Source organism: Hevea brasiliensis, chromosome 14 (genome assembly GCF_030052815.1).
Source record: "Hevea brasiliensis isolate MT/VB/25A 57/8 chromosome 14, ASM3005281v1, whole genome shotgun sequence".
In the NCBI taxonomy this organism is placed as follows: Eukaryota; Viridiplantae; Streptophyta; class Magnoliopsida; order Malpighiales; family Euphorbiaceae; genus Hevea; species Hevea brasiliensis.
Window position 1 is genome coordinate 490,046 of NC_079506.1, and position 14,358 is coordinate 504,403.

General features: G+C 31.0%; 1 protein-coding gene across 1 annotated transcript; it reads right to left on the reverse strand.

Moving 5' to 3' along the window:
- Positions 1-245: 245 nt before the first annotated feature.
- On the reverse strand, positions 246-3,843 carry LOC131169224 (beta-glucosidase 13-like). Its single transcript, XM_058135158.1, has 13 exons — positions 3,640-3,843; positions 3,299-3,368; positions 3,157-3,215; positions 2,985-3,060; positions 2,777-2,854; positions 2,353-2,440; positions 1,994-2,249; positions 1,794-1,909; positions 1,481-1,698; positions 1,261-1,295; positions 1,063-1,165; positions 865-973; positions 246-785 (listed from the first exon to the last, which is right to left on the reverse strand). Exons 1-13 carry the CDS (start codon positions 3,811-3,813, stop codon positions 545-547), a joined length of 1,623 nt encoding a protein of 540 aa, XP_057991141.1. The 5' UTR covers positions 3,814-3,843; the 3' UTR covers positions 246-544.
- Positions 3,844-14,358: the final 10,515 nt, after the last annotated feature.

Sequence of the window (14,358 nt, forward strand, 5' to 3'; positions counted from 1 at the left end):
CAATCATATATCTCATACTTTCAAATTATATTTCAATTAATACAATTTTTTTTCAATGCATCTCTTTCAATAATTTGTTTAATATTTTCTTTTAATCTACTTTATAACTGCTAGTAATGTAATTTTGTACCTTTTGTTATGGTTAATAATATACTTTAATTTAGTCGTATTTATTTTTAAAATTTGATAAAATTTAGTTTCGACCGGGTTATTAAAAAATTAATTTCAAAGGGTGACAATATTAATTTAAAACACAACTTAAAACCATATAACATTTCAAAGAAGGAACAGCAATACAAGATAAGTTTGGAACTCCTATAGGAGATACAACTTCACCAAAAATCACAAGCCATGTCATTGGAGCTAAGCAGTAGCTAGCCCAATGATCATATTATTTAATTGCAAGACACACAAAAAGTCACACAAATCTATTACAGCACAAGCTGTCATTGGAGCTTGGAAGTAGCCCAATGATATTATTTAATTGCAAGACACATAGTAGTCACACATATAATTATGGCACCTCTACAAGGCACAACACAGACTACATTATGTAGTATTTGCCAACCCTCCTTGAACCCTTTGAAGTAGTCTTGGTGATCTTGTTTGGAACCAATGGCTTCAGGAAATCCGTGAACCATAGAGCTGATTTCTTCTGGTATCTTTTCAGGTCATCGTTGTAGTCTACATAGTATAAACCAAATCTTGAAGTATAACCAATATTCCATTCGAAGTTGTCCAAATATGACCATGCAAAGTAACCTTTGAGATTAACATTGTATTCCCTACCAAAACCAACCTTCGTTAGGAAAATTAATTAAGGATTATAAACTTCTATATTAGTAAATTGGAGTTTAGACTCACTTGAGGGATCCCAATGCATGCCACATATGCTCCCGATAATAGTCTATCCTGAATTTATCCTCCTTAACTTGCTCAGGAGTTAAGGATTCGTTATTGTATCTATCAACCCCTAAATTAGCGCGTAGAAAAATAAGTGAGAGTACAATATAACTGTCAACTAGATAGCATTGCTACATGAGAAAGTCATCAAATACTTACCATTCTCAGTAATGAAAATTACTGGATTATCATATGTATCTTTGGTGTAGTTTAGAAGATGTCGGATGCCTTTCGGAAAAATATAAAACCAAGGTGAGTAAGCCTGTAAATTTTTTATTTTTATGTTAGCAATGCCATCCATAAATGTATAATTTTCTCTTTGCTATATTTCATAAATTCATTTTGTTATACACTTACATGTGGACCAATTGGTTTGCCATCATAATCAAAAGCTGTGAAGGAAAAAAAAAGAAAAAAAAAAAATATATATATATATATATATATATATATATATCCCATCATAATCAGTTAAACTCTTTTCAAAACGAAAAACTTATGAACAAATATATATAAATATAGAAGCTTATTTGGATTATATATATAACCTTCAATGTATTATGTTTCCATATTAACTTACCAGTTTCAATAATGCGGCTATCAGTCTTGTATCTAACATGATTTGGATCAAATGGAGCATTTGGTTTTGCATAATACGAAGTATAATATTGTAATCCAAGAAAATCATACGATTTTCTAAGCAATTGAGTTTCTTCATCAGTAAATTTGGGCAATCTATCTCCAACTAAATCCTTCACCCTTCTCGGATATTGACCGTAAGTTAAAGGATCCATCCACCTAAAAAATATGAAACAAAAATATATGTATATTGATTAAAAATTTTTGTACAATGCAAAGGTTAATTATTATAGTAATTTGGAAGAAAGACTCACAATCCAAACATGAAATCAAGGGCTGTTCTAGATGCTTCTATATCAATTGATCTATTGGAGAGAGGTTCAAACCAGAATGTAAAGAGTGTTATTCCGATCATGCCATCTTGAGTTGTCTACATGATCAATATAATAAGAATGTTAAATCTAGATGCTTATCTACTTGAGAATAAACACATATGTGTGTTTGTTTTACGAACCTGGTACTTTTCTCTATAGGCTCGTACAGCTGCAGCATGAGAAAGGAGTAAATGATGGGCAACTATGTAAGGTTCAGTGGCTGAGTTTCCAGCACGACATTGACGATTCACCCAAGATGAGCATCGACCAGGGGCAAAAACTCCATCATCATATGCAAATCCGCTGAGAGCCCATGGTTCATTGAAAGTCATCCAATGCTTCACGCGATCACCAAATTCATCAAAGAGAAGATCCGCATAATCACGAAAATCATTCCTATATGCCATGCAATTAGATGAGAATATTATTATTCAAAGAAATTGATGTAATATTTTGAATTTTAATATTTTGAAAATATGTTTTGAAGTTGTATACTTACACGATATTACTGCTTAAAAAGCCACCATATTTGTCCTCTAGGCCTTGAGGAGTGTCCCAATGAAAAATAGTAACAAAAGGTTTTAGGCCTGAATTTTTTTGCAACAAAATAAATTAGAAGTTTGATTTAATTTTATAACTTCAGGAAGGAGCTAGAAGATGAAAGTCTTTTCCCTTGATAAAAAAAAAAAAAGTAGGAATTAGGAGACAATGTAATTAAGATAGTTAATTAATTGTAGTTTTCAAAATTTTCAATAAATGTTTGGTGTTTATGCTTTTAAAATAAAAAAAAAAATTCAATGGGTACATTGCTCTTCAATATATATTACTATTTTTGATAGCTTTTTTTTTTTTTTTAATATTAAGGGTATAAAATTTCTATTCGCTATATTGAATCCTTTAAGAGGAAAGGAGGTAATTATCACCATTGTTTTTAATTTCATTGATAACATCATTATAAAATTTAATCCCTTCCTTGTTCACTCCTTCACGTCTCCTTCCACCTGAATATTAAAAATTCATAAAATCAATAGGAGTGAATTTAGAAATTATAAATACGTGTAATTTATAGCAAAATTCATATGAAGCCAACACATGTTGAGTAAGTTCAAACTTTGATAAAAATATACTCACTAGGTATAACTCTGGGCCATGAAATGGATAATCGGAAAGCATCGAAACCCATATCCTTTACATTTTGTATATCTTCCTGCAGCATCAGTTTCACAAATTTTGTTTAATTTCATTATTGGCAATGAACAAGGGTTTTCAGGGAAAATTGGAAAAAAATGTTTGGCTATTATACTTTGTAGCGATTATAGAAATCAACTGCAACGTCTCCATTGCTGTGATCCTTTATCCTCTCTGCATGATTACATAGAAATTATAAACATTTTGCACTTACATATATTATGCTGACACAGACACACACGTACATACAAGGATACCTGGAGATTCATGGGTAAATATGTCCCAGACACTAGGTCCTCTGCCCGTTGTGTTTGCTTCACCTTCAACCTGAATACCATAAACAAGGAATTAAACAATTATTTGTTCATATAAGCCTAAACAGTTAGTGAACAAATACTCAGAATATATACATAGTTGTTCATTAATTAGTTGTTTATCTTCATTCTTAACATGAAGAACTTTCATTCTAACGTGAGAGTGAATCTTATTATGATTTTTTTAAGCAAACTTGAGTAAGTAACGCAAACTTGGAAACCAATAGATGTTGGGAGAGCACATACGGCTAGAAAACTAGAAGCCCAAAAATGAAAGTTTATACCTGGTAAGCAGAAGTGGCTGTCCCAAAAATGAAGTCATCCGGAAAATAACTACGGTTAAAGTTATCCGGGACTCCATTGTTACAATCAGCGGTTGCTGGCTGAGAAAGAGCCAACAAGCCTATGAGGAAGACGAGCATCCCCAACAGAAGAGAGTGTTTGATAGCCAAAGACATATTGATGTTGTAACGATTTTCAAGTGCTTGTGTGGTTTTCACTTGTCATGACAATGCCCCCTTTATATAGAGTTCATGGTAACGTGATCCACATGCATGATTGTGCACTTGCCCTTTTAGGGTCCCGTCGTCATCTAAAGGTATTAAAGCCAAAGCAAGATTCGATGGATGTAGGCCCACTTTTTCTTTTAAAAAAGGGAAAAACAAATCTTTCATGACGGCAACGTTCTTACATTTAGGGAACTAATCCTAAGTTAGTGTTTTTTTTTTTTTTTTTTTTTTTTTTTTTTTAGTACAGTTAGTTCCGACTAGGAATAGAAAAAATGGTGATACTGAAAAATTTACATTTTTAATAGGTCAAATGGAAATTTTATGATTTCAAAGAGCTCCAAATAATGATAACATAAAATGAGAAAGAAAAAAAGAAGGGGGTGTGGTGGTGTGGTTTGGGATTGTTCATATTCACTAGTAATTATTGAACATGATTCAGATAGGATTTTTTTTATGGAATAGAAATCCAATTAAAGAAAGACATGTAAATTTACTTATTAAATCTATAAAAAATAATTATTTTAAAAATAAAAAAATTAAAATAATTAGTCAGTGGTTTGTTATTATTTTGTAGGGCTCATTATTATCTTTATGTTTTTCGCTAATTAAATTATCATTCTATGTAATATTGTCTACGTGGAATCATAGTGATAAAATTTCACAGATCACTTGGAAAATTTCATGCAGTGGAAGTTAAAATTATCAATAAATTCAAACAGCAAAAGCCTAGTGTCGCATAGAATCTAACAAAATGCAAAACCTATTATAAATGAGATCTAATTTAGTGATAACTTATTTTTAGGATTGTGAGAATATAAATTGACCCTATTAAAACCAATTTGTTTAGACTTAATATGGATGGTGGGATTAATCAGACTGAATAGTCATAGATTCAGGATCTCAAAATAGTGGACTAAGCCGCACCGAGCCAAACTCATTGATTGAGCTAATTGAGCTAGATTCAGATAGATCCATAGATTAACCTAACGAGCTACACACTAGAGTAAAGCTAGAAAATGCCAAACCCAATGGACCACCCAGCAAAAATTTGCCCCGCACTTGAGGAAAGAGACTCAAAATATTACTAGTCTTGTTCGAAATTCGAAGATGCTGCCACGGACCACCATTGAAAGAGAAAACAATGAAAAAAGGGCTAGAGAATATGGTCTAATTTACCACCAGCTGGGACCAGTTTGTCCAAAATAGATCTGTCGATGGCAACAGATCCATCAGTGTTCCATTCAAGTCATCAGGGAGAATCCAAGTACGAGGATATTCTACAAGGCTTTGAAAGTGATAGTGATTTCAGTGTTCATTCAATTAATGCTTGAGGAGTTTTACTATGTAAATGAAAAATAGAATACTGCAACGTTATAACTCATAAATTAAGAAACCATGAGTAAAATCAAACCCACTTTGAAATATAATAGACTTAATAGCTTTTGGGCACCTGAGTAAATTACCGTCACTAATCCACTAAATGGTTTCATTTGATCCATAGAGATAGTTCATAGAAGATAATGAAGAGGAGGAGGTTTTTGTGTAAAAAAAAAAAAATCATATCATTCTTTATATAATTAACCATATAAATTAGGCTGCATTGCAACAGACCAAAAACGAGGAACACCATAGTGAGAGATGAGGTTTGTTGGGGTATAACAAAGATATAATACTATTTTTTACACTCTCACCTGTAAGCTTAAATATTTAGGTTGAATAATATGTTGATATGATATTAGGTCTTTTCAAACTAAAAAGTTCAGAGTTGGAATCTAATCACCCATTTATTAGTTGAATATTTTAGCGCAAAATAAAGTGGGTCTATATCCTTACCTTTTTTATATTATGTGACCTTATAAAAAAGTTCGTTACACTTGAAGCATGAATAAGTATAGGTATAGACCCATTTTACCTTATGCAACAAGACTGCCCTGGCCTTTCTTTCTTGATCGAGTTACACGCTATTTTAGTTTCTTCTTCTTTTCCTATTCCTCTTCTTTTGACCTGGTCCCAAGGAACCTCTTTTCTTTATATCAGCACAAAATGCTATGATTATTTATAATTTGTTTAATACTTTTGATAGATGTGATCAATTTTTATTCAATTTATCATCTTATTCGAATTCACTCTATTCATTATAATTTATAAAAAATTAGAAATGATCCACATAATTAATAATTTAATTGAGAATTAACGTGACGATTTACATGACTCAAATAACATAAAATTTAATTAAAAGACTAAATTAATAATTTTTTTATTCTATATTAAAAATTCTTAAAAGTACATAGATTCGAACTCATGATATCTTATATTATAAAATAAACATTAGAATTTTGATGATTATGAATGTTTAAAATTATGTCAAAAATAATTAGATTAGATTATTCATTATTTATGAACTTCTCATTGATGTATCCCAAAGAAAAGAACTTTTAACTATATAAATTGAAGTATAATAATGCAGATGAGTTAAATTTTGAAATAAAAACTGTATAAATTGAAGTATAATTTGAAAATATGTATATATGATTGGAAAAAATCATGAGTTTAGTTTCAGAATCAAAAATCGAACTCAATTCGAAGCTTAAAGGAACGAATTATGAATTTTAAGTAATTAATTATATATGGTTAAGCTGCAAAAATAGATTCTGTGTGGATGGACCCATTTTCAAATTTTGCATAGATCTCTATAATGGAAGATAGCTTCATGTCAAAAGAAAAGAATCATAGAAAACGAAAAGAAACTGTCACCTAATTTAGGGACTGAAAAGTTACAATCCTTATCATTTGATTTTTTTTATAAGCAAATATTTTTCATAAAAAGAAACTAACTTGTTCATCATCATTTGATTTTCATGATGACAGTGGAAATTTAGGGATGATATGTAAAAATTACTCCTCTTCCTCACTCTTGGATTCTCCCTCCTTTAGAATAGCTTGAATGGAACGCTAATTGCAACAACGACATATCTATTTTGGGTAAATTGGGGAAGGCAAACATGAATGAGAAGAAGAGATAGCTGGATTGTGACTCTGAAAATATGAGTCATCTCTAGTCCTGTGAAGTCTTACTTCAAATCTTAATTTAAATTAATCTAAAAAAATAAAACAATTTTTAAATCTTGAAAAAATTATTAAAATTAAAATATTTGAGTAGAAGTGATTGGATTAGTTATTTTTTACACATTAGTTATCTTTATATCTATTTTATGATTCACAAAAGATTAATTCTTTCATGATTCGTAATTATCTCTCCCAACAATGCCCCCTCGAAAAATCAAAACTGTATTCTCCCTTTAAGAGGTGCAGTGGGTTACAATTTGCGAATCTCTCATAATGTATAGAATTTAAATCTTAATAGTACATATGAAAATATAAATCAAATTAAAAAGTCACAATATTAAAAAACAGTTCTTTTTTCATTATCATTAAGCCTTTAAAGAACTTGTTTAATAATTCTTGACAAATTTTTATTTGATGGCTTTAAAAAGGAGAAGGAATCCAAGAACGAGGATAAGTAGTAATATTTTAATTTTGACCTTTATCATCACCAAAATATCATATAATAATTGTAACATTACAACCTTTAAATTAAGTGATAATTTCTTTTCATCTTTTACTTTCCTTTAACCTATGGCTATCTTTTATAAAAATTTTAAATTGAAATTTTATTTATGGAGATTTACACAACTTTTTTTTGCATTATTAATAATTTCTAAGTTAAAAAGTTTAAAATATTACATTAAACTTTTATTACACTTCTTTTGAAATAATTCATTTGTAATAAAAAAAATTCAAATTAATTCTTGTAATGCCCTCACCGTAGGTAGTCCGTACATTTTACTGTTCCGACGACTAATGTGTGTTTGAATGATGTCGGGATGTACGAACTACACTTAAACTATAGTGATGAGGCATAAATTAATGAAATAAATATTAAAAAAATATAGAAAAAATTTTGAGAAATAAATAAAATTTAGAGAATTTATTAATTGGTATAAAATAATAAAAATAACCCGATGAGCACCATGAAGGGTATTTTGGTCATTTCACCCTTAGAGGTGAATTTTGACCTAAATGTCAAATTAAAATTAGGAAATAAAATAATTAACATAAATTAAATTTATGAATTTGAATTTGGAAAATGAGAAGAGAAAGAATAAGAAAAGAAAAGGAAAGAAAAGAAAAGAAAGGAAATAGACTTATGGCATTTAAAAAAAAATTAAAGTACAATAATTATAAAATATATATAAGACACAAGAGATGAAAATTCACCAACCACAAGTCTTCTTCATCTTCCTCTTCTCTCTCTCCTTGCCGTCTTCATTGTTCTCTCCCCTCCACCATTTTTGCTCAAGCTTTGAGCTTGAGTTTCTCTTCATTTATCCACCAAAACCCCTAGTCCCCTTCACTAAAAATCCTCGCCACTCCATAAGGAAGCTTTAGATACCCATAAGAAGAAGAAAAGTTGAAGTTTGAAGTTGGGTCACAAGAGGTTAGTCTTCCTTTCTTCCTTTATTAATCCTTGAGTTAAGGTTAAAATGATGTGAAATTTGTAAGAAACTAAAATAAATTGGTGAGTTATGAGAGGAGTGAATTTTTGGTAGCCATGGCAAGTGATGGTTTTGATGACTTTAGTGTATATAAAGTGATTTAGTGATGTTGATTGATGCATTTATAAGTATTAGAAGTTGATTTACATTGAAGTTTCATGAGGTTGAAATTGTGAGTTAGGGTTTGACCTAACTTGGGTACTTTTGTATTATACCTTGCAATTGGGATTGTTGAGATGTGTTAATGATATTTAGAAGTGCCTTGAATGTCAAATTGAAGTAAGGAAGTTGGAGGAGATTGAATATTGGGAGTGCCATTTTCTGCAGGTTTGGGACTTAATGAGTCCAGTGTGTTTGATGAACCATAACTGATTGTGTGTTGCTCCAATTGGTATGAGGCCAATTGGAGGTGAAACTATACCCAAAATAGCCTATTTTCCATGGAGAAACCATGCTCAAATTCTGTCCAAAACTTGACCTAAATATTGCCCAAATCTAGATGACCCTGCACAAAATCCAGAAAATGACCAAATGAACCGTACATATTCATTTGGTCATAACTCCCTCTATACTGGTCCAAATGACCTGAATTTGATACTATTGGAAAGCTTAGATATAGAGCTACATTTTTCATGAGGACCACCGAACCCAGAAATGCCAAGAACCAAGCCAAATTGCTGGCCCAAGTTGGGTTACAAAATTGTCTAGACCTGTGTTGCTTAGAAATTTCTGGACATGAACTTACCTGACCAGTTTTGGCAAAATGGCCATAACTTGGTCTAGAAGAACTCAAATGTAGTGAAACTAGTGACAAAATATTCACAAGACACATACCTACAAAATTGGTATTTTGACCAAAACCCAGAAATCAAGAGAACTGGTTCAAATAGTTAGAAAAAGTTACTACATCAAAACCTGGAATTTGACCAAATTTCACTTGACCCCAGAACAGTCTTTTAGTCATAAACTCCCACTAGAAAAATCCAATTGAGATGAGTCATACCTTTCCAGAAACCTGAGAAATAGGGCTACAACTTTTTTTTAGGAACCTTCCTCAAATTATGAATTTAAGAATATGAAAAAGTGACCTGCAGTCACTGTCCTAAACTGAGCCCCTGTTGGCACAGCGTATATGAACCCAGGTCAGTTAATTGGCCATAAATAATTCCACAAAACTTGAAAATTTATGATGCAAATTTCTCAATGATCATAAGACATAGGGAAACAATTTTTATGAAGATCACCATGCCTAAAAGTGACTACAACCTATTCCATTAATTAGGTAAAATTTAAGTCCAAAAGCTGCCTAGTTAAGGAATCAGAATCTGGGAATGAGTCAGTTATGGTCATCCAACCATAACTTGAGTTCTAAAAATCAAATTGATATGATTCAAAAAGGAAAATAAAGATAAGACATAGAGAAACAACTTCTATGAAGGAAGTGTGGCTAAACAGTAGCTACAAACTGATCATATGGATAGGTAAAAGTAAGACACAAAAACTGAAACCAAAAAAAGGTTCATGAGATAAATTATCTTATGATAGGAATTTAACCCTAACAAGCCATTAAATACTAAACTACATGAAATACGTATGTGGGACCTACTTTCCCACTACAAGGTGACATGAAATTAGTTGATACATAAAATGTAAATTTACCTAAATGGTTTGCTAAACACATAAGTCATAGGAAAATACACTTGGAAACTATGTTTCCATCATATATGAAATAACAATACTATAAATATGTATAGTACATAACATAAAATAATGAGAGTGATAAATACATAAGTTATACGAATAAGTGCTTGGGCCATATGTTCCCATTATAATAACATGCAAATGGTATAAAGCATGGGTAGTACATGAAGTGAAATAAAAATATGTTATGAACCCTTAATAGTACATAGCATAAAATAATAAAACTATAAGTGCTTAATAGTACTAATATGCCCAAAGTATGCCTAGTCTTATATGTATATAGTTGGATCGATTGATATACCAATTAGGGACCACAGATAGCAGTACTGCTTACAGAGCAAATCATGAACTGACAATATATGTCTGATATGATTGTTTTACAGGCTATATGCCTATCAATTGGCCATTGTGCCTAACTTTATTTCTGACTTTACAAGCCTGACAGCGGGTCTCGTGCCCGACAGCTGGCCTCGTGCCTGATAGACGTATACTGGGTAGACATATGACTGTCTAACCAGTATACACCAGTGCATCTAGCTTTTATAATTTGTTATAGGTTTCTTGGGCACTGATAAAAATTAATTAAGACTTAAAATACAATAAGTAATCATAAAAGATCCTGATAATGTTAATTATTTTCAAAGAGCAATAAAAATATAAAAGACCCAGAAATTATGATTTGCAGCTATAAATTCAATTGTTTAATCATTGTTATTATAAATTATGTACCACTAAGCGTTATGCTTAGCGCGTTGATTTTCTATCGCATAGGTACTGAAGATCAGCAGCCGCCACAGTAGTGTTTGGACCAAGTTCCGACCAGATCTACCACCGACCATAGTCACCTCACCAGTCTTTTGTATTTTGGTAGGGCCCATGCATAAACTAGTATTTTGGTTCATTATGTATAATCTTGATGTAATTACTAGTTTGTGATGTAAATAAAAATTGTAATTACATATTTTGGATTGTAAATAAAGTTATGAATTTCTGCATATAAATTTCTAGATGAATGTATGAACTTGAAATTGTATGAGCAGAAATGACATGATATGACATGTAGAGATATGAAATTGTTGTTAACAGGTAACTAGTGGAACCTGCCATATGCCAATTAAACAGAGGAGGCTATGTCCGGGTATTCACAGAAATAAATTGTTATAAAAAATAAAATTTTCACATATGAAATACCTATTTTTAAATGATATTAAAAAAAATTACAATGAACATGATAAGACAAGATAGGGTGTCCCGACACCGAATGTGGTACTTTTTGCTTGGCTATACAGTAGACGGATAATGGGCGTCACAATTCTAAGTATACTGATTTCTATTTTTTTTTAAATAAATTTTTTTAAAATAAAAAGAATGAAATCTTTTCTTTCAAAATATGAGATTGATAAAAAAATAAATTAATAGAAAATATTAAAATAATATTAAATTTTATATATATATATATATATATATATATATATATATATAATCAGATAATATTTTATGCTCGGATTAAAAGTGATATTTAAATAATTTTTTTTTTAAATAATGATACTAAAATTTAAAATTCTAATGTTAAAGATAAAATTCGTCTGAAACTAAGTAGTAGCAACCGTCGAATGGCAAAAGTTTTAATACACCTCTTTATTCTTTTCATTCTTTTGACTGGGACCCAATGCACCTCTTTTAATTTCTTTATATGAGCAAACTTTATTTGATGCTTATTTTGATTTTTGATAGAGATGGCAGCATTCACTTGGACCACCTCAATCCCAACTATCACATCAAATTAAATCTATTAACTTTCATCATGTAACTTTTGAGTGAGTACCAAGTAAGGAAAGAATCCATCAATTGCAGGTTGCTGCAAAATCAGAAGCTCTCCCCTATTTATTTGTTTATTTTATTAATAATAAAATTGAATTCATCAAGACAGAAGATTACATGATGGATGAAAAATAAAAATTTATTATAAATTCCAAATCAAACTTAAATGTCATACAATGAAAATAATAAAAATTTGGTGTAAATCAGACGCAGATATAATTTAATTATGATCTTATTTATTGCAATAAATCTAATTTGTATTTTAAAAAGTGATATGCACCTACCAAAGGGATGAAACAATAAGGCAAGAATTGATTAATGAACAAGGTTGGTACCTGACATAACTTAGATTAAAGGAATTTGATCTTATTAATTTTCCTTTTTTAAAAGATGTCTAAAGTCGAACAAAGAAAAAAAAATAAAGGTTGTTTGGTATTGATTATGTTTTCAATTTTGATTTTTTATTGTTAATTATTAAAGAAATTTATATAAATATTGTCTAACGTCTGATAAACAGAAAAAAAAAAAATTAAAGGTTGTTTGATATTGATTATGTTTTTAAATTTGATTTTTGCTATTGCAGGCATGTAAATTTAAGATATACACACAATTACACAATTATATAGTATAAAAAAAGAGAAAAAGAATAACATAAGATTTATATGGTTCGACCGTAAGATTTATATCTATGGACAAGACAAGAGAAAAAATTTTACTATGATGAAAAGAGTAACATACAATCACTCAGAATCCTCAAACCTTAACCCCAGTGTTTTTTTCAAATATCTCATAATACTACTACAAATGACAGAATATTATAATATTTATATTGCCTTGTGCCCTCCACTATCACCATAGATCTTACTTTTTATTTCAATCGGATCGCAGTATAAAATTTTTGGATCCGATCACAATTCGGATCCATGAAAATTTATTCAAAATTCAAGTCACATAAAAATAATAATTTTTGTTATTTAATTATTAAATAAAATTACATAAATAATTTTTTATTTTAAAATAAAAAGTAGGTAATTGAGAAATGTCCGATTGATCAAAATTAAAATAATATATATAATTTAATTATAGTATGAGGAGGGGCTTACGCTACTTCACTTAGCTAGTGATTCAACACTCGTATTGGCTTCACGGAGATTTTGCCTAATGACAATGAGTGGAAGAGCTCTTAAGCACTCAGTGACTGAATTGATTTTTTAGGATAAACGCCAGGTGGCAAATTCTGGATGCAACACCCATAAGACTGGCCTTGGAGTCTGATTCAGTGAGGATTTCAGTAGCATTGGAGGAAGTGTCTGGCACAGAAAGACACAGCTCTACAGCTTTGGAAATCGCTTTTAATTCTACCACATTTGAATCCATAATGCTTGCTGGGCAAGAAAAGATGCATATAAAGGTACAATTATAGTCCCGAAGCATCCCGCTGACGCCACTTCTTCCTGGCTTCCCCACGATGATCTATTAACGTTCCACTTGTAACAGTTGGCAGATGGTGGTAAGCAAGAATTTACAACCCGCTTTTTGATTGCATTAGAGCAAGTTCCGATCATTAGAGAGGTGACCAACAGATCAGAACCAGAGAAGGCAAGGTTTACATCAATGGCCTTCATCCAGGTGGACAAGCAAAACTGGATTAGGGAGCAGAGAGAGGAGATTGTGATTTCCTTGCCGCTAAAGATTTTCTCACTCCCAGTCAACCAAATGGATCACATTATTGCATTAAACAAAAAAGTTGATTCAAAACTTATTTTGAAATTTATCATAATTTAGAAATTTATTTAAATTGACATGGTTTTTATAATAAAAAAATTATAAAAATAAAATCGAATCAAATTAAAAAATATAAATAAAAATAAATTTATTCAAAACTCTGCCATGTGGATCTCTCTCAACTTTCATCTACAGCTCGCATCTGATCTCCACTCTTGTTTGCAGGCTATTGCCTCACCACTCCAGCAGTCACAAACCCAGAAAGCAAACTCTCCACTCACTGTCCTCACGTCGCTACGTGGCATACCCGCATCCCTGCCTCACGGCCACCGGAGAGAATCTCACTCTCTTTCTTTAATTGGATTCCGACACTGATATCAGATAAAAGCTACACCAAACACTACTACGGTTGCTCTTTGAATTAAGAATTTACATGCTAGCTATGTGGTGTTGCTTCTTCACGGGCCATGGACACCCTTGAGACAGATCACCACTTCCGTTCTAGGGTCAACTTCACCAGTAGTCCTGAACTTAGGAGGTTTGTCCCTCAACTTTCATTTATGTCAAAAATGTCACTAAGCTTTCATTTTATTTCGAAAAAGTCTCTTTAACCTGAATATAGTTGAAGTGCAAATTTTTTAAATTACTTTCATTTTCAATGATTTAACAATTTAAGATGTCATGACTTAAT